The sequence below is a fragment of the Microtus pennsylvanicus genome, chromosome 12, assembly GCF_037038515.1.
Source record: "Microtus pennsylvanicus isolate mMicPen1 chromosome 12, mMicPen1.hap1, whole genome shotgun sequence".
Lineage (NCBI taxonomy): Eukaryota > Metazoa > Chordata > Mammalia > Rodentia > Cricetidae > Microtus > Microtus pennsylvanicus.
Window position 1 is genome coordinate 29,268,023 of NC_134590.1, and position 20,947 is coordinate 29,288,969.

The window sequence follows — 20,947 nt, forward strand, 5'->3', positions numbered from 1 at the left end:
ACACTGGCCTACGTAAAGAAAAACTATCAGAAAATGAAGGAGGTAGATGCTTTGTGTTAGCTGGTTTTGTGTTTGTTTTTGTTTTAATCATGTCAGGGAGGAGACATTCGTTATATGAAAGACGGCTTTTGTCGTTGGGAAGTGAGTGGCATGAAGCACCGTGGAATGACGTCAGGTCTCCCCTTTGGTATCCCTTGAACCAGAGATCAGCCAGCGGATCCAGACGGCTCACCCGGCGGGGCGGCAGGCCATGCTGCATTACCTGCTGCCCTGGATGAACAACATTGAGCTGGTGGATTTCAAGCCTCTGCCCTCAGCGAGGCGGCAGGATGAAGATGAGGAAGACTCGCTGAAAGACAGAGAGATGATGGTGACAAGCAGACGCTGGCTCCGGGGAGAAGGCTGGGGATCCCCACAGGCCACCGCCATGGTGTTGAACAATCTCATGTATATGACAGCAAAGGTACGGGGGTCAGGAGGATGAAATGTGATTGGGAATTGATGGGAAGATGGCTCCAGGACAGACAGACAAACTCTGTGTATCCTCCCATTCCACCAGAGACCACTGGTGACGCTGGTGTTTACATTCCCTACAAGAAATAATCATTATAGAAGCTATTTCCTAACTCTTCGTGGAGTGCTGAGTTTGGCTTATTCTATTTCTGAAGTGTCTCTTGTGTGTGCTGTTTTTAGTATGGTGATGAGCTGGCCTGGTCAGAGGTGGAGAACGTGTGGACCACACTAGCAGACGGCTGGCCAAAGAACCTGAAAATTATTTTGCACTTTTTGATCAGCATTTGCGGCGTGAATAGTGAACCAAGCCTTTTGCCTTACGTATGTATTATTGAAGTCTGTCTATCTTTTTAAAATGTACACGTTTACCTGAGGTCTGCTAGCGTCTGGACAGTCAGAACAGTGTGCAGACGTAGTCACCGACTCTTTCAGTCTCTGCCACTGTGTGCTGCTCCAGGCCAGGTACGCTCGCAAGGTCTGGCGTTCGAATTCAAGGATTAGACAGGTGTTCTTTGAAATTACACTGAGAATGATCAGCAGCTGTGTAAGTCATCTGCGGCAAGGACGCCCAAGGACAGCTGTAGGATGCTGGGACCGACTATCTGAGAAAGCCCCCCAGTAAAGGCTAAGACTTGAGAGGGCGTGGTAGTGATACAGAGCTGGCCCACCGAGGTTCCCCGGGCTGCAGCTGGTGTTGTGGTGGAGAGCTCAGGGCCTATGTCTTCTGGGAGGAAGGGAAAGCTTGGGAACAGATGGCAGAGCAGGAGACACGGTGTTCTTCCCTGCTACGGGGGAAGGAACACTTAACCCCGTCTACGCTGAAGCTGGAGAGATGGCTCAGTGATTAAGGCACTGTTTGTTCTTCTAGGGGTCCCGGGTTCATTTCCCTGCACTCACATGGTGGCTCACAGCTGTCTGTGACTCCATTTTCAGGAACCGTAAGGTTTCTTCTGGCCTCCACCGCAGCACAGTCATGCATGCAGGCAACACACCCATACATGTGAAATGCAAAATAAAATTTATATTTTAAAAAAAATCCATCCTCACTAACAACACAGTAGGAGCAATGAAGGCTAAAGTGAATGTCCAGGTGTGCACACAGGTCTGTGGGCATGCGCATCTCCCCGAAGTGTGCCCCACAGAGGGCCAGTTCCTCCGGAGGCTGCCATGTACAGACTGTGGGGTGTTGAGATGGTTAGTGATGGACTGATGCTCTTCCCCCAGGAGGTGGGGTCACTTCTGCTTCCATTTCCTCCGTGTTAAAGACTCCGTGGTCTGTAGGGGGAAGAGCGAGTGGAGGTTAGACACTTGCCAGGAAGGCTGGGTGTGTAGCAGTCACAGGACACTCCAACCCAAGGCTTTGTCCATTAATGAAGAAGTTTTTACAGAAAAGCACCTCACCCCTTTCCCATTCTTCTTGTGCTTACTCGTCTTCCACAAAGAATTCAACTTGGATTTTAAAAAAAAAAAAAAAACAACAACAAAAATGTGTCTCAATGGGGAATAGATGGCTCAGGACTAAGGGCTCTTATTGCTCTTGCACCAACAAGGTAGTCCACAACCAACTGTACCTCCAATTCCAGGGAACCCGGTGCCCTCTTCTGGCCTCTGCACGGTATAGTGCATTAACACGGTGCTTGTACACTCACCAGAGCCTGTGCACACACATAAAAACACACAAACAAACAAATGAGTGAAATTAAGATTCATGGCCTCTAGAGCAAGCCACGAGATTAAAATGGTTTTTTTTTCCCTCCTGAATGCTTCCTCCTGGGCAGGTGAAGAAAGTCATCGTTTATCTGGGAAGAGACAAAACGATGCAGCTGCTGGAGGAACTGGTCGGGGAGCTTCAGCTCACAGACCCCGTCAGCTCGGGCGTCACGCACATGGACAACCCGCCCTATTACCGCATCACTTCCAGCTGCAAAATCCCTTCAGTCACCTCAGGTGAGCGGCACCCGCTGCGTCTGTGGAAACAATGCTCTCTCTGCCCACGTGTGCTTCTTCAAGGGCGTTTGTGTCTTTAAATTACATTACAGATAAAACAAAATCAAATAGTAGGCATGTTCGGTGATTGGTCTGAGATTGGAAAGTCCTGCATGAGTAAAGAAATTGAATAACGTAAGGATTCTCACTATTACAGTGGGAAATTGTGTACTCTTTTGGGAATGGGGTATAAGTTCTGCTAGAGAGCCTGGTAGACCCATATGGGATCTGATATGTGTTATATATAAGGGATGATTTCTATTTCTAATTATTCCTTGTAATTAAATAAATAACAAAGTTAATTCTGAATCATCTGGAATAAGTTCAGCAATTTTAATGCAAAGCAACTCTTTTCTCGAGCTCTTGACTCTAGGTCTGCCTCTTAGCAGGGTGCAGTGTCAGGCCTTTGTAAGCTCTGGGAGTGTAGAGGAGGAGCAAAGCCTCGTTGTCAGGCGACTGTCTTGCTAATGTCTACCTCAGCGTGTGAGACCTTATCTCCTGGATGGACGAGACCTCCCAGAAAGAGTTCTGATCACTCCCGAGAGAAAGGACATGGGCGTGTTTGGGTTGCCTGTGGCTGTGAGGGCTGCAGGGTGGTGCAGTGCCAAAATCTAGTGTGAGCTTTTCATCTACCCTCCACCCCTGGTCATCCAGGAAGTGTTTCTTTCTCAGCTATGATCCGTGTGCCCCAGTCAAGAAGTCTTGATTCACTCTCGGTAGTGGGAAGACCGCCACCAGCTACAAATGTCGTAGAGTTACATTTTGGAAAATGACTACTTTTAACATAGATTTTTCAGACAGCTCTGGTTTTGCACTGTTTCGACAACAGTATAGAAGCCTCTTCATTTCCTCCACTCCCTGTCTTCGTAACAATTTCTTACCCATTTATTAACCTTTTTGTATTACGATTCTTTAATTGTATCAGTAGGGGTAGAGGCATGCCATGGTGTTCATTTGGAGGTCAGAGTACAGCTTGCAGAAATTAGTCTTTCTCCTTCCACCTTGTGGGTCTCTGGGGTCAAACTCAGGTTGTCAGGCTTGGTAGTAGGTGCTCTACCCACTGAGCCATCCCTCCCTCCCACACCCACCATCCCTGTTTGTTCTGACACAGTCCAATATGGTGGTCATAGCGAGCATCATCGTCACCTTGCTTTCGTGCCAGTGGCAGATTGATTGAAATGTTTATTATTCTCCTCAGCTGACAGGTGCTCTTTTGTCTTTGATGACAGGAACTACTTCCAGTAGCAATACAATGGTAGCTCCCACTGAGGGCAACGCTGACAATAAGGCCCTAAAGGAGAACTTTGAAGAGAGGTAAGTACTTCTGTCTCAGATGGTGTGGTAATTTTCTCTCAGGAGTGCGTAATACTTCATGCTAATATTCCAGTGATGCATGCATTTCCATACTTGAACATTTTCACATTGGCTCCTCAGCCCCCTAAACTTTTTGATCTGAAGGGTGAATGTTACTATCTCCAGAGATTTTTCCAAGTAGTTACTCTGCCTGTTTCTATACCTAGCTCTCACCAGGCTCCCCACATGATGGGGTGCTTAGAGGGGAATAATTGAGAGCTTCAGTTTTGGAATTATAAAGCAGAAATTGGTGTGTGCCTTGTGGTGATAATTTGTATAAAGTGTTCCTTCTGCGCATAGAAAGTAAGACATCAAGGGAATGAAGGGATGGTTTGATGCATAAGGCACTTGCCACACATGTGGATTAGGGAAGAGATTCTCAGACCTCATAAAAGCCATGCAGCCATGGCAGCCTACGGGTCATTCTAGTGCTCAGGGTGGGGGGTGGGGGGGTAGAAAAGGGATCCCTGAGAGTAGCCACAGGGGCAAGACCTTAGTCAGTAAAGAAAGTGGAGAGCCAGTGAGGAAGACAGCCAGGGTCAGCCTCCAGCCTCCACACACACATACACAAACCAAGAAAAAAAATGAAGTGAATTGTACCTGACTTTTTCTTTTGGGCCACCAACCAGCTCCCAAATCATATACAGAGACTTATTATTACTTTTGAATGTTTGGCCTAGGTTAGATTAGGTTTATTTCGGGCTAGTTGTTTTAACTTAAATTAACCTGTTTGTCTTTATCTGCCTTTGCCTCAGGGTTCATTACCTTTCTTCTGTATCTCTTCTTTTTTTAAAGATATTTATTTTATATACACACATTGGTGTTTTGCCTGCAAGCATATCTGTATTTGGGAATCAGATCCCCTGAACAGGAGTTATAGACAGCTGTGAGCTGTCATGTGGGTGCTGGGAATTGAACCTAAGTCCTCTGGAAGGGAAGTCAGTTCTCTTAACCACTGAGCCATGCCTCTAGCCCCATTTCTGTGTATCTTACTTTCACTCCTTCTCTACGTCTGCTGGCTAGCGGTATCTCCCTCATTCTCTCTTCCTCCTCCTCCTCTTGTTTCTTCTTTCTTGAGCCTAGATTTCTCCTATTTATTCTCTCAGCTTGCTAGCCCCACCTATCCTTTCTCTGCCTAGCTATTGGTTGTTCAACTCTTTATTAGACCAATCAGGTACCTTAGGCAGGCAAGGTGAAACAGGTGTAACTTATATTTACATAATTCAACTCACATCCTTATATCGTTAAACAAATACACCATAAACAGATGTAACACACCTTTACACAGTTAAGTAATATTCCATAGTATAAACAAATGTAACACATCTTTGCCCAGTTAAAATAATATTCCATAGTATAAACAAATGTAACACATCTTTGTCCAGTTAAAATAATATTCCATAGTATAAACAAATGTAACACATCTTTGCCTAGTTAAAATAATATTCCACATCAGTGAATGGTTAGGTGAAAATGCCACATCACTACGATCTGTGCATGACTCCCGTGGTCCTTCCCACAGCTATGTGCACCTGGACATCTACAGTGGACTGAACAGTCATTTAAACCGGCAACATCACAGACTGGAGTCCCGATACAGTAGCAGCTCCGGAGGGTCTTACGAAGAGGAAAAAAGTAACCAATTCTCGATGCTCCTTAGATAACTATTTTGGTGACATATATTGTTAACTGTGTTAATGTTAATGAGTTTGGTTTCTCCAAGAACTTGTTTTAGAATGCTGTATTTGACTGCCACTAGTTCTAATGTGATCGGAGACATCTTTATCTTAAGGAAAGAATTTATTAAGGCATAGTAAGCTGGAAGGTTTTTTGTGTTAGGTGTTATAGAATTCATTCTCAAGACATGTCAGAGAGCCAGGAGGTGGTGGCGCACGCCTCTAATCCCAGCACATGGGAGTCAGAGGCAGGTGGATCTCTGGCTTGAAGGCTAGCCTGGTCCAGGGCAGCCAGGGCTGTACAGAGATACCCTGTCCCAAAAAAAAAAATAAAGTGTTCAGAGAACAGACATTGGATGGGTCTGGCTGTTGTTCTCTAAACAGATTTGCTTATCTTATGGATCCACATTTTTTTCAAGAGGTTTTCTCTTACACTTCCAAAGTGATCCATCCTAACCGAGTAGCACGGCTGCTTGAAGGTAGAATAGAAACACGTCTGTTGTAACTGGATTCGGGCCCTCGAGGATCTGGTCCAGTCTCCTCATTTTGGGCATCATGGAACTGAGGTCCAGAGAGGTTAAGTGACTTATCCACGTCACACAGAATTCATTTTTCCAGGTGTTTGTTTTGCACCCTGCAGCCCCATGTGGTAGAGCAGATTTCCTTCAGAGGTGGGTTTGTGTCAGCCTGGTCTCATGAAATATTAGAACCAATAACTTACAGGAAGATACTTGTTTCAAAGCATCTTCGTTTTAATATGCTCTCCTGGTTTGGCCGTACTAGGGAAGTATAGATTTTACTTTACTATAAAGGATAGCACCTCAATCAATAAATCAGTCTCTCAACACCCCCCCCCCCAATTTATAATATTTGTACCTAGGTCTCCATAGAAGATGTGTATCTAGATAGTGGGGGATGATCTTGGATCCCTTCCCAATGCTGTGAATAGTGGGTGTCTTACTAGAGCTTGCTTATATGGCAGACAGTAGATGGTGCAGAAAATGAGATCATTTTATCTTGATAGGTGATTCAATGCCACTTTATTCTAATTGGCGCCTGAAAGTGATGGAGCATAACCAAGGAGAGCCACTGCCCTTCCCACCAGCTGGAGGCTGCTGGTCACCACTGGTGGATTACGTGCCTGAAACGTCATCACCTGGATTACCTCTTCACAGGTGGACTAGAGCGTCATTCCTATTCCGTACCAGCCACGTTGCAGCTGAACGCTTTCAGCTTCCTAGATAACTCTCTGACCGCACAGCGTAGGAGCGGTCGTCCTTGTTGAGATGCTGCATCGAAACTAGCCCGCTCTGTTGAGATGCTAAGAGATCCAAAACCGTATTGTGAGCGCACAAAGTTAACATTACCGTTCCTCTGCTGCCCTTCTGGGTGTCTGGCATAGTTACTTGACCTTTCTACGACCCAGTTACCACATCTGGAAAAAAAAAAAAGTGACTTCTTTGTGGTCAGCCCTGTTTTTGGAATTCAATTAACCTGAATTCTACTAAGTAAAATCACAGCAAAGGCAATGACTACATTCTTTTAGAACTTACCAATGCGCCAAACATGTACCGAACACTCATTGGGGCAATGCAGTAGGTCTGAAGAGTCGAGATAAGGAAATCCAGCCCTTGACTGCAAGGAGCTCCAAGCCCTGAGTTTTGTACTAAAGCCGTCACTCTAATGGTTTTCTTCTCCTGCATCTGTCTGTCCTGTTTTTACCCTCTAGAAAAGTGTTTTTCCATAGAGTACTCAACTCTTGGAGGAACGTGAGCAGGAGTTTCTCTGGGTCACTTCCGCTCCGGGAGGCCGCTAACCGTGTTCTCGCTGTCACAGGTGTAACATAGCTGTGATCCTGCTGACGGATCTCATCATTGACCACAGTGTGAAGGTGGAGTGGGGCAGCTACCTCCATCTTCTTCTTCATGCAATCTTTATAGGTAAGGCGTTCTGATTCCTCCGCTTTTGTGTTTCTGGGGCCATTTTTAAGTTGGTTCATTCTTCGGAGAATCGTTAGATCTGTGGTCCTCAACCTATATAGGTCACGACCCCTTGGGGGAGGGTCGAACGCCCCCTTCACAGGGGTGGCATACAAGATATCCTGCACGTCAGATATTTACATTACGATTCATAATAATAGCTAAATTGAAGTTGTGAAATTCCAGCACTGCAGTAACTTTTGGGTTGGGGTTTACTACAACATGAGGAGCTATATTAAAGGGTCACCTTGTCAAGGAGGTCAAGAAATCAGTGCCTTAATGCTTCTGTTTCCTCTGTTTGTCGCTTCCATGAAACTCTTCGCATTCTCTCTCTTCATGTCCATTGCCTTTTACTTGGGAACAAGGTCAGGGCTCCATGCACACCAAGCAAGCGTGTTACCTCCCAGCTTCTCCAGCTCTATTATCCCTATCCATATGCCCATTCCATGACTCCTTGTACCTGTTACAAAAATACATATCCACTCTACCCTGCCAGGGGTCTCTATTGCTACAGTAAAATTAGATTACCCTGGAGATCAGAGCCTTTCAGAGGGAGTGGACAATGGAAATGCATTCCAGCTGTTGAAAGCATCTGACCATGGCACGGTCTGATGACAGCTGAGTCTGCATGTGTCCTTGGTAGCAGGTGAGAACTCTTCCACATCTGTAATTCCTCTGTCATTTGAGCATTGGCTTTTGAAGCGAGTCAAGGTAGCCATCTTCTGATAATGCTTTCCTATCAAGAGCACATAAATACAGGGCTTGCCCCTACCTCATTCCCATGGCAAAAGACATTTGCTTTGTCTTTCATGCCAGGCAAAATAGAATGCCCACTTTCTTAAAAAGAATTCGTGGATATCTGGTGTTACCTAGCAGAGTCATAATTTCTAAGAGGTCATAAAGTTTTTTTTGGTATGAAACCAATTGAAAAGTTACCTGGAGAGCTGGGAAGTAGGCAGAGAAGTAGGCAGATCTCTGTGAGTTCCAGACCAACCCGGGCTACATAGTAATACCCTGTCTCAAACAAAAAGAATTACCTTGACTTTCCGTAGGCATTTATACAGTGAGGAAGAAGGCCACATTATGAATGTATGAGGAAACTTAAAAAACCAATTTAAAAATAAGCTGTGTAATACACAATGTTGCATGAAATCTCTTGGACACAGTGATCATTTGTGTTCACGGACTCTGGATACCTGGACAGAATCCACCACAGTTTGCACAGTCTCTGGGTATACGGATCAGGCTCATGTGGGCTGGAGAAGAAGCCGGGAGGTAACATGCTTGCTTGGCAGTGGACATGCTTGTGGTCAGGCTAAGAGGAACTCCCCACTCTCTGGGTCCGAATGTAATGTATATAGGTGTTTTTCCTGGTCGCCCATTATCCCTGAGGAGTCCTCTAACCGCGTCTGAGATGGCATCTCCATTCTATTTTTAGTAATCCAGATTTGATTGGAAGTCTCTGTGGAGTTGCATGCTCACACTACATGTGTGTGGGGCTACATGCTTACACTACACGATTGCAAGCCAGGAACTTGAGTGCCAGCAGTGGGACCAGTCCCTCATTTGGTGGCAAGCACACTGCCCTCCTAGCTGACAATGCTTTTCTCCTGTCCTTTCAGGGTTTGACCACTGCCACCCTGAGGTGTACGAACATTGCAAGCGCCTGCTTCTGCACTTACTGATAGTGATGGGACCCAACAGTAACATCCGAACTGTTGCTTCTGTACTTCTCAGGAACAAGGAGTTCAATGAGCCCAGGGTGTTGACAGTCAGACAAACTGCACACTCAGAGTATACTTTCACAGGTACTGAGTCAGAGTATACTTTCACAGGTACTGAGTTCGAAGCCACAGGGCTATAAAGTAGAAACATACTCCGTCAAGTTGGAATCCCGCAGTAGTGAAAATCAACCATGGGAAAGTTGAAACACGCGGAACCATTTAAAATGCAGTTGCAGGATTTTAATAACATCTGTGTCGTTCATAATCAGTAGAAGAACGCATTAGGACAAATAGCTGGGACCCTTACTTCTCAGGATCTCTAGCAAGCAGATTTTAGATTGGGAATATAGAAATTGGAGAAGACATGAGGAGTGGTTAATTTATTGAGGACCTGGTTTTGGGTTGGTGGTGTTGTTTCTTTATTTTAAAAATGATGTTGCGTGAGATCTCTTCTCACAATTTCCCAAAGTTGACTGACATTTAAAAATCTTTTAGCCCCTTGATTATCTTTGCTGCATTTAAAATGTTCCATAGTTTAGATTAAGGAGGCCAAAATTAATGAGGCTTTTATGGTGAAGCTTGCAAAGTAAAGATAGCCAGGCGGTGGTGGCACACGCCTTTAATCTCAGCACTCGGGAGGCAGAGGCAGGCGGATCTCTGAGTTGGAGGCTAGCCTGGTCTACAGAGTAAGTGCCAGGATAGCCCAGGCTACACACAGAACCCCTGTTTTGAAAAGCGATAATAAATAATAATAATAATAATAATAGAAGAAGAAACCTTCCTGGTTTTGTATAAAAAACACTTTCATTCAAAATCCCATAGCTTGTGTTGGTTGTTTATGAGTATCCTTTTGCCATTTTGTAAGGTTTTGACTTTTAACTGTTCATTTAATGACTGACTTAAAGTAAATATTAGATAGAAATTAAAATAGATTCTTAAAGTAAAATGAAGCCGAGATTATAGAGCTCTTTCCGTATGAAATTGAAAACTAGTTCACGTCACAGAAACGTAACTTGTCTTGATAAAGGGGAAGCGAGCACCCCAGACTGCTAGGCATTTGCCACTGTCCGTGATCTTCAGCAGGTGGCAGCAGAGAGCCACTGATGCAGCTGCGGCTCGGTGACAAACTGAACAGTGTTTCCCTCCGGAGCGCTGGCTCTGGTTGTGCTCGTGGGATTCAGGAGACGACCATGTCCAGTACCCTGCCCCATGCCCTCATGTGTCCCCTGCCATCTCTGAGTAGCCATGCCCAGTGTGGTTAGGAACTATTCTCTGGGTCCAGTTGCTGCGTGTCTATTCATGGTGGGCTTTCTCTTTCCGCAGGCATTAACGATTTTATACCTGATTACCAGCCCTCCCCCATGACTGACTCAGGGCTTAGCTCAAGTTCTACCTCCTCTAGTATCAGCTTAGGAAACAACAGCGCTGCCATTTCACACCTCCACGCCACCCTCCTCGGCGAGGTGGACCTCTCCGTGGAGCAGGACGGAAAAGTCAAAACCCTCATGGAGTTCATTACCTCAAGGTATGTGTATTCACATACCCGCAGCTCTTGCCATCTCCACACTGTTTGTGGTGAACTAGTCTCACGGCAGCCAAGCGGTGTAAGCCAGGTCTGGATTTCCTGTAATCCCGTACTGTGAAACGTCTGTATTGTGCAGTCCACTGAAAACTATGATCCAGCCAGAACATTCTTTTGAATGCCTGTTCGTATACATATACTGAGATAGGTGATTCTTAGGGGTTCCTAAATGCGCTAATACACTATTAACTGGAGGCATAACACTCTAATCAACCAACTGGCAAATGTTTGTTTTTTTTATGGTCTGCTATATGTAGACTGTACTAGATAAATAGATGGAGAAAAAACACGCTGTCCCATAGCAAGAGCCAAACCACAGGGCTTCGAGCAAACTTGAGTTGGGTGACGGTAAGGAAGCCTTTCTAATGATATGCGGAGCAAACTGTTTTCTACACAATGCCAGAGTGCCTGGGAAAGTTCACACCAGAGAGCCGTAAAAACCAGGCCTGTGGCTATAGATTGTGTGTGTGTGTGTGTGTGTGTGTGTGTGTGTGTGTGTGTGTGTGTGTAAGCTGGAGAGCTGACTCAGCAGTTAAGAGTGCTTGTTCTTCCAGAAGACCCGGATTTTATCCCCAGCACCCACATGGTGGCTCACAGCCCTCTGTAACTCCAGTCCATGAGGATCTGACACCCTTTTCTGACCTCGAAGGGCAACAGGCATGCATGTCGTACACATATATACATGCATGTGAAACATTCACACACATAAAGTAGTAAATAACCATTTTTTATGTATGGGTTTTGCCTGTATGTCTGTTTTGACCCATGAAATTTGAAGGTTAGCCTTTTGGATGACAGAGTCCTAAAATTAGGTGTTGGGGGAAATTATATTAAAGAGAAATAGAGATTCTAAATTTTAAAAGCCCCTTTTATATGCGCAGTACTCGTTGTGTTAGGCTAATCTGTCATCTTTTTTGACTGTCTCGGAGCTGGATCCCTGTCTTGCTCCACTTGCTGTAGGCCCTTCCTTGTCCGTGTGTTTAAGTAACAGGAGTAGGCTGTGACCTGTGAGCTGACTGATTCAGCCACTGCCCCTCCTGAGTGTAAAGGCAAAGTCTAGACAGGTAAGAGCGAGTGGCTGTCAGTTCCGGAAAAAGCATGTCACCGTCCTCTCTTTTCAGAAAACGAGGGCCCCTTTGGAACCATGAGGACGTTTCCGCCAAGAACCCCAGCATCAAGAGTGCCGAACAGCTCAGCAGTTTTCTGAAGCATGTGGTTTCTGTCTTCAAGCAGTCAAATGCAGGTATCGTCTTTAATGGATAGACCAAGTAACATTTGATCAGGATACAACATCGGTGTGGGTGAATTTTCAGTGATGCCCAGCCGAAAAGTTGATAATTAATATTCCCCAGTGCAGATATTTTTAGAGAGATTGTCTTGTTTAATATGTGAGTGATGACGGGTGTGTTGGTAAAGAAAAAAAATCACTAGTTAAAAATCAGATTTCTCTCCATGAAATCTTGAGGTTAGTTTTGTGGATGATAGTCATAGAATTGAATAATACAATTAAGAGTTGAAAGACTGGCATTAAAGGGAAATATACAGAGATTATAAATTGTAAAATCCCTCTTACGTAAGTAAAGGTTTCAGCAGTTTAAAATTTACCACATCTGACAATCTTTGTAAAAGAATTCCATGCTAACATGGTATTTGCCTGCTAGGAGTGGTTCTGCTTCTCTGGAGCTTTGGCAGTGTCTAGAGTTCTTTTGTCCTCGCTGTAGGGTTGGTAAAGTAACTAGGATGTTACTAACACCACTCACTGCCTAGGACATCCTTCTAGAGAGTGAACTACCTGGCCCCAACTGTTAGCTAGCATTGCTGAGTGAGAGAGAGCCTGGTCCACAGGATCCCTTCCTGGAGATCAGAAAGCGATCTCTCCCAAGTGCAGATGCAGTACAGTCACTGGACATAATCTAAGTGTGGTCTCCCTAGCCAGGTAGTGTGCAGGGCGCTGGTCATACAGTGCTTAGCCCCTGGCTGTGACACCCGTGGTCTCCCATGTTTTCTCAGAAGGAATACACCTGGAACGTCACCTCAGTGAGGTCGCTCTGCAGACGGCCCTCTCCTGTTCCTCTCGACACTACGCTGGGAGATCCTTCCAGATTTTCAGGGCGCTGAAGCAGCCCTTGTCTGCAGATACACTTTCCGACGTCCTCTCCAGGCTCGTGGAAACTGTGGGGGACCCAGGGGAGGATGCACAGGTGAGAAACTTGCTATCTTCTTTGGGCGGTCGTCAGCTGCTCCTAGAGCTAAGGACTCGTGGCAGCAACAAGATCTATGTGGTGGCTATTTTAATTACTACATAGGTTAGCAACAGGCGAAGTTTCCTGCTGGCTATCTAAGACCTATTTAGATCATGTAATTTATGCCTGTCAGAGAAAGTTCGTTTTACACGTACGTTAACACACCCGTCTCGATGCTGCTCCAGAGTCACCAAAGGGTAATAGAGTTGGGATAATAAAGTTCAGTGGGAACAGAAACAGTTTCATTTTAACGATAAGTAAAATAGCACACTGTAGAACTGTGTTCAAATGTGTGCAGTCGGTGGGTTTATTGGATCTTCACTGACAAAGAAGATCAGATCTTGGTGTTCTGAAAATGGTAGAAACACGGGTTTAATCTACCAACAACAGCCCACACAGTCTTTACTCAATGATAAATGCCATGAAATAATAAGCTATTGATTCCAAGAAACACGAAGAAAGGAAATGCGCATGCATGCGCATGCTCACACATACACTCATGTGCGCGTACACATGCACACTCACATGCTCAGTTGTCTAAGTGGCGATCTTTAAGGAGAGACCGAAATGAACCAAGTCCTGTGATGATCCGGCTTGAGAACATTTCGCATAGAAAACAGGCGTCGGGCAGTGGAAGCAAAGGGAAACAGCAGATATTGAAGCTAGCAGGGGCATGGCGGAACCAGTCCAAAATGCAGACGATCTTGTAGACTCCACTGAGACGGTCAGCGTCAGTCCGGTCTCGTGGAAAGCCACGCAGAGGTTTTGAGAAGAGGAAGAGAAATGGATGCGATGTGATCGGGAAGGGTCTGCCAGTGCTGCCTAGGTACTGTCTAAGCACAAGGAGAGCCAAAGAGGCCTGTCGGAGGCAAAGCCTGGCTAAAGTGGTAGGTTCCATTCAAGGAGGCTACAGAGGTATGGAGAAAAGCAGTCAGATTTAGGATATATTTTTTCAACTGTTTTTGTTTTTAATGAGCTATATATATTTTTCCCACTCCCCTTCCCTCCTCCCTTCTCATCTTCTACCCTTTCCCCTGCCCCCTATACTCCCAGTTCTCTGGAGCTATGGATTGTAGTCTGGTTCTCCTTTGCTTTATATCTTCTGCCCCCTTACAAGTGAGTCCATACCGTGTTTGTCTTTAGGAGTCTGGTTTACCTCACTCAGGATGGTGGTATTTTTCTTTTTTAAGTTCCACCCATTGGCCTGCAAAATTTAATGATGTCATTGTTTTTTACAGCTGAGGAATGCCCCATTGTGTAAATGCGCCCCATTTTCTGTAGGATGTATTTTAAAGTGATATTTGTTGACAGATGCAGTGTACGTATTGAAGGAAGAGTGTGCCTAGACTTCTGGCCTCAGCAGTTTATGGCAGTTACACCGCAGTTTTAATCATTCCGTGTCGTTGGTTTGATGAGTTCTCACCAATTAGCAAAGCCGTGTTGCTCAGAAAGTTAATTATTTTGTAACATGAATGTGGGGTTGGTTCTATTTTCAGATCTCCCGGGGAAGTCCATTGCCATTCTGGGTTTTGTTGTTGCTGTTGCTTTGGTTTTGTTGTTGTTTTGTTTTGTTTTTAAACCGAACATAATTAATTAGATTTTTTTTTTTAATTTTTTATCCCCAGGGATTTGTGATTGAACTGCTTCTCACCTTGGAATCTGCAATCGATACCTTGGCTGAAACCATGAAGCATTACGACCTGCTTTCTGCTCTTTCTCAGTAAGAACTTACAGCTAGGCAGCCCTGGCCCCAGGGCTTCAGTGTCTAAACTCATGTGATTGGAATGGCCGTGGACGCATCTAACGTCATTAGTGAACGAAGACAGTGGGCTGCGGGTGGAGGTCTGCTCTGGTCAAGCTCTGGTTTTGATCCCTACAACCAAACAAGCATGGTGTAGTGGCTCGAACATGGCACGGTGCCTCCTGCCTGTAATTGCATGCCGCCCGTGGAAGCTGGAGAGAAATTAAAGGGGGTCAGAAATTGAAGGCCACCCTTGGCTACATGGTGCGCTGAAGGCCAGCCTGGGATACACAGGCCCTGTCTAAAAGAAAAAGGAAATAAAGGATAGGGGGAAGTCAGGTGTGGGTTGAAGGGATGGCTCAGCATTAACTCTTCAGTTTCCAGCAACCACATCCACCCCAAAACTCCAGCTCTGAAGGATCTGGCGCCCTCTTCTGGCATTTGAAGGTGTCCACACAACCATGCACATCCATTTTTCTTTTTAAAAAAAAAATTGTTAAGCATGGAAAGGGAGAACTTCCCGTAAGTTCTACAACTGATCTGGCCAGTGCTCTCTTCCAGTGTCCTGGCTGGGGACCTTTTTACTTTCTCTTTAGGCTCCACCAAAAGCCCCATTGCTGTGTGAGTAGTCACACTTAGGTGATCCCTCAGGACACCTACTTTACCTGATTACCACTCTCCCCAGAATAGCCTCACCTCCCACGCAGTCAGCTTCTCCCCACGTATTTCTGACTCAGTGTGCTATTTTATCCTTTAGATTCCTGTGTTTCCTTTGTATTTTAATAATAGCAAGTCAAGGCGTATAAATTCATCTTTACATACTTAACTCCCTCCGTAGATTTGTTGTCCCATCTTTTTGTGTACGTTTGGCTCATATAGAATAGTAACTAATTTTAATCCGTTGGGTATGTAGAAGTGAAAGGTCTGTATGCTTGGTTCTCGTGGGAACAATGCTCCATTGAAGGCGGGAGGGGCTGTCAGGATGGACAGTCATGGTACAAACAGGATCTCCCTGAGACTGTAACACAGATCTAAAGTTCTAGAGTTAGCGAGGACTCTAGCATTAAAACCTCTGACCTCAAAATAGAGCCTCAGCAAAAGATACAATGTTGTCTTTACTGTTGAGGCAAAACTGAAATTTCATGAAACAAAGTCAGATTTTTTAAAAAGTTGCTCTTTCAGTTTTTAAGAAAAAATTCACTATAGCAAAAGTAACGTGAGATCGTCCCCCCCCCTCCCCACCCGCTCTCTCTTAGAACCTCATACCATGACCCTGTGATGGGGAACAAGTACGCAGCTAACAGGAAAAGCACTGGACAGCTCGACCTAAGCACAGGTCCCGTCAGCAGCGCTTATGTGGGCAACAACAGTAGCGCGAGAAGTAACTCGTTGAGGTTAAGTTTAGTCGGCGACCGCAGAGGGGACCGGAGGCGGAGTAACACACTGGATATAATGGACGGCCGGATAAACCACAGTGGCAGCTTGGCCAGGACTCGAAGCCTTTCCTCGCTGAGGGAGAAAGGCCTGTACGACGCACAGCCCACTACTGAGCCCACCAACCTGATGGCCACCATCTTCTGGATAGCGACGTCTCTGCTAGAGTCTGATTACGAGTATGAATACCTCCTGGCTCTCCGGCTTCTCAACAAGCTGCTCATTCACTTGCCCCTGGACAGGTCGGAGAGTCGAGAGAAGATTGAAAACGTGCAAAGCAAGCTGAAGTGGAGTAACTTCCCAGGCCTCCAGCAGCTCTTCCTGAAGGGCTTTACCTCAGTGTCTACCCAAGAGATGACGGTGCACCTCCTCAGTCAGCTCATTTCCGTCTCGAAACACACGCTGGTGGATCCGTCCCAGGTGTCAGGTGATGTGAATATCATCTACCTTTTAGGGGTGTTGGGGGCGGGGGTGCCGGGGATTAAACCTGTTTCTTCCTAATGCTAAGCAAGCGCACAGCCCCTGAAGTCGATTCTCAGCCGGTCTATAGTTGCATTTTAATGTCGTTGGAATGTAGACCAATCATTTGCTTTGAAACTGCTCATTTCTGCATGAAAATGATAATTTTCCATGTTAGTTAAATTATTTGGTAAAAATTTGTAAGATCAGATATCCCATAAACACGAAAGTGGGTTTGTCTAGACCGTTTCAACATGCCTCCGGCTTCCCAAATATTGTGCAATAAAGTTGGTTCTTGTTTGCTCTTTTCCCCACCCGATAGGCTTTCCTCTTAACATCCTTTGCCTGCTGCCTCACTTAATCCAGCACTTTGACAGCCCAACTCAGTTTTGCAAAGAAACTGCTAGTCGAATAGCAAAGGTAAGCAACCGTGTCATCGAGGGGTCCGGCTTAGGACACTGTTCTGTCCTGCAGATCCTCTCGCTCTGAGTCTCGGGATTTCGCCTCTAACGCTTATTCCGCTTATCATGCAAAGGAGTTACACAAAAGCCAGCAAATAAAAATACTGAATTCGAGCGACCCTTCTCCGAGTCTGTGTCTTTTTCTGCTCCTTTTCCCACTTTTCTTCTCTACCACTCTGTCGCTTTCTCTTTCATTCATTTACTTCCTGGCAAACCTGGACCAGGCACTGGGGTGACTGGGGTAGTTAGAACTGCGGTCTCCTGGGTCTTGAAGTGGGGACGGATGCAGATGTGGAAGCCGAAGCCTCTCCAGAGTCTGGTGAGGCCCCAGGCAGTGAGGGCAGGGGCCCTGGAGGCACAGACGACACATGAGGAGGTCCTGTCAAGGCTGATTCTGAGAATCCAGCAGGACCCACCACAGTGAGGTACCTGGGTGAGAAGCTGTGAGTGGCAGGAACTGGAGTTTTCTGGGCAGAGTGTGCTGAGAGATGGCTCAGCTGGAAAGAGCCTTGCCGCTCTCTCTTTTTGGGGACCTGAGCTCCACTCCCAGCCCCCGCACACAGAGAGCATGCACACACTCACACAAATTGGATTTAACTAGTAAAGGAAAAATTACCTGTGCAGAGGCCCCCAGAGGAGAAGGCACAGTATATTTTGAGTTCCTTAAAATCCTTTCTCTTTTCTTTTTAACCCTTTCTTTCCTGTCTTTTCTCTCCGCTCACTGTTTACCTTCCCACCACACAGTTCTGACAGCAGTAGTTTAGCTATATCATCTGTTAATGTGTTGAAAATGTTTATCTCTTAATTTCACAAGATAGAATGTTGCCATCTTGTCGTTTTAATAATTTTCTGTCATGAGCAGCTTTTTGAAGATAAGATCCCTATTTATGCACGTACGACGCTGTGTTTGTCAGTCATTGTGTCTTGGAGAGGGCGATTTTCAAAGTTAAAACAGAAAGGCGTTAGATACGTTTAGAAGTAATACACACTCTCAAGTAAATGACGTGAGCTGGGCGGAGTAGGTGAATGGCAGCCCAGCTACAAGAACCTAGCCAGAGCCCTGGGAGGAAAAGCCGGATATTTCTAACTGAAGACTGAGTAAATTTCCTTTCTGTGAAGAGCCTTTTATAGGAGAAGCAGCTTTCTTACAACCCCCTCCATTCAGTCAACAAGAGCACAGCCAAGGGAAGAGGCAAGCACGCGCACGCGCGCGCGCGCGCACACACACACACACACACACACACACACACACGGCCAGTGAAGGGGACCCTCCCGTCGTCAGGCACAACGCTGCTGGGTGCGGACGGTAGTGAGTGCTAAGCAGCCACAAACACATTAGCCATAACGAACATCAGAGCTTTTGCATTATTTTGCCAGGTAATATAAAGGACGAGAAAATACTGAGAGCCGAGCCTGGTGGGCACATGTCTTCCTGGGGAACTGTGGGGTAGCCAAGGGACGTAGTAAGACCCTGCCTTAGAAACGAAAAAGGATAAAAGTTGTATTAATAAGATAAAATATGGTCTTGAATTTCTAGATTGATTGTAAGTTATTAAGTATGAAGAGATTCTCAAATAGCCAATTGTAGATAACTTAGCTGTCATACTTAATGGAAACATATCTTAGTTTCTTAAAAATGGTAAGCCAGGCGTGGTGGCTCCTGTCCATACTTCCAGTACTCTGGAGACTGAGGAGTTTTGTCATGAATTTGAGACCACCTGGATTACATGGTAAATTCTAAGCCAGCCTGGGCTACAGAGCAAGCCCCTGTCTCAAAATAAATAATAATAATAATAATAGTAAAAATGAAAAGCTGACTGCTGAGATGGCTCGTAAGTAAAGACACTCGCCCCCAGTCCTCACAACCTGGGTTTGAGTCCCAGGTCCTGCGGGGTAGGTAGAACCATGTCCAGCAAGCTGTCCAATGACCTCCTCCACACACATGCACACACGTCCAATAATAAATAAATGTAATGAAACTGAAAGAAAAACATAGCTGGTTGTAAAAAAAAAAAAGATGACTCAAAAATTCTCATTGTTAATTTTAATAAGGTTTTTTTTTTGGTTTTTTTTTTTTTTTTTTTTTTGGTTTTTCAAGACAGGGTTTCTCTGTAGCTTTGGTGCCTGTCCCGGAACTAGCTCTTGTAGACCAGGCTGGCCTCGAACTCCCAGAGATCCGCCTGCCTCTGCCTCCCGAGTGCTGGGATTAAAGGCATGCGCCACCACCGCCCGGCTAATTTTAATAAGTTTAATGGAAAACTGGTTGTTTGAAATAAAATACCTTTAGATAATATTTTCCTAAAATAAACCAACTTTATACATAGTATTTTCACTAATAAGGGTTTAGGATAATATAAAATTTGTTAAAATAAAGTTTATTTTACTATTCTTTTTTTTTATTTTACTATTCTAATAATGCATCATCAGAAAATTATAAACAAGGTCTCCCTTCAGCCCCCAGTTGAGGGGTTAGAAAGAAAACTTGAAGGGAAGTATGTGGGGGGGGGTGCTTAATTGGATTTTTTAAGGAAATAGAAAGCACAAATAGGGAAATAGAAGCATTTAAATCCAGAGTGCAATGCTGGATTCACTGAGAAGGCCAGATTTAGGCCTGACCTCAAGATGTTCTAGGCCCTGAGGATAAAGATGCAGCTGCCATGACCTCATCAGGCCACAGGAAGTCCCCACATGATTTTTTTGCTTCTAAGAATCCAAATCAGGCCTTCTGTGATTGCTAAATTGTTTTCAAGTATGCTTTCTCCTGCGGCGCAGCACAGGATGGCTCCCTCTGTGTGTGCTTTTAGCAACCTGCAGGATGTGGTGAAATTGATTTCCTTAATTTATTCTCTCGCTTGTAACTGTTGAGAGTAATTCTCTGCCATTATGTACTTCCTCATTATGCAAATATCACCAGATATCTGTTTGTGCCGAAGGGGTGCTTGGCATTTTGGGGCCAGGCAACACTCCTTCATTATGGCAGAAATCATAACAAAACAGTTCATTATTTTGGGACCTTCAGAGTGAATTCTAATCTGGTGCTTCAAAAATGTCAAAATGAAATCTTAGGTCATTTTCTTTTTTATAATATTGCACAGGAATTGTGTCCCTTTTCAAAGATAAGTGTTTAAAAAAATTATTGCTGAGAAAATAAAAGTACCCTTTGTAACAGCCAGAGGTGATAGCGCATACCTGCGTGTGATCCCAGCAAGCGGAAAGCCAAGGAGGAAGAGTCAGCAATTCAAGTCTGGCAAGGCTCAAAAGCAAACAAAACCCCAAAGAGTGTATCGTCATCCGAGAAAATTTTTCTAGCAAAGATTTAAATCGTTACTGTGAAGTCACAAGATTATATGACTTCTTAAGTCATTCATGTTGAAATAGCAATAAGAAAGGTCAACCAAGGCCTCCCTCCATCTTCTCGTCGGTTTTATAGATGATCGATGAGATCAGCTGCTTCCTGTGGGTTTAGAAAACAGTTTCCATGCTACTCCATGCTGCCCCTATAGCTCTAGCCAGGATGGGATAATGGCTGGCTGAGACCCGGACTTGAGGGCTTCCTCCCGCCCATGTCAGACATCCTCTGAATTATCAGAATTGTTTCAAACAAATAGTTAAATGTATACATATATTTCAGAGGCGATATTTTCTATACTAAATGCTCTAGGCAGTTGGGAAAATGTATACAGCGTTAGTAAAGCAGGAGAGCAAGTGAGACAAATGAAAAGAAGAAAACTGAAAGTGGACATTATGACTAGGCCAGTCTTTTTTGATACGTACGTACTAGATTAGTAAAGCAACA

At 44.9% G+C, this 20,947-nt stretch overlaps 1 protein-coding gene across 9 annotated transcripts in view; it reads left to right on the forward strand.

Annotated features, from left to right (window-relative positions):
- Fryl (FRY like transcription coactivator) overlaps window positions 1–20,947 on the forward strand; it is a 225,016-nt gene that overhangs the window by 172,762 nt on the left and 31,307 nt on the right. For all 9 annotated transcript variants that reach the window (XM_075943110.1, XM_075943111.1, XM_075943109.1 and 6 more), the window contains 14 exons: window positions 204–463; window positions 694–834; window positions 2,292–2,460; window positions 3,729–3,813; window positions 5,375–5,487; window positions 6,553–6,703; window positions 7,365–7,468; window positions 9,130–9,315; window positions 10,555–10,756; window positions 11,935–12,056; window positions 12,824–13,014; window positions 14,682–14,776; window positions 16,054–16,658; window positions 17,013–17,110. In XM_075943110.1, the coding sequence (XP_075799225.1) occupies window positions 204–463; window positions 694–834; window positions 2,292–2,460; window positions 3,729–3,813; window positions 5,375–5,487; window positions 6,553–6,703; window positions 7,365–7,468; window positions 9,130–9,315; window positions 10,555–10,756; window positions 11,935–12,056; window positions 12,824–13,014; window positions 14,682–14,776; window positions 16,054–16,658; window positions 17,013–17,110 (2,522 nt within the window). The remainder of the gene's footprint in view (window positions 1–203; window positions 464–693; window positions 835–2,291; window positions 2,461–3,728; window positions 3,814–5,374; window positions 5,488–6,552; window positions 6,704–7,364; window positions 7,469–9,129; window positions 9,316–10,554; window positions 10,757–11,934; window positions 12,057–12,823; window positions 13,015–14,681; window positions 14,777–16,053; window positions 16,659–17,012; window positions 17,111–20,947) is intronic.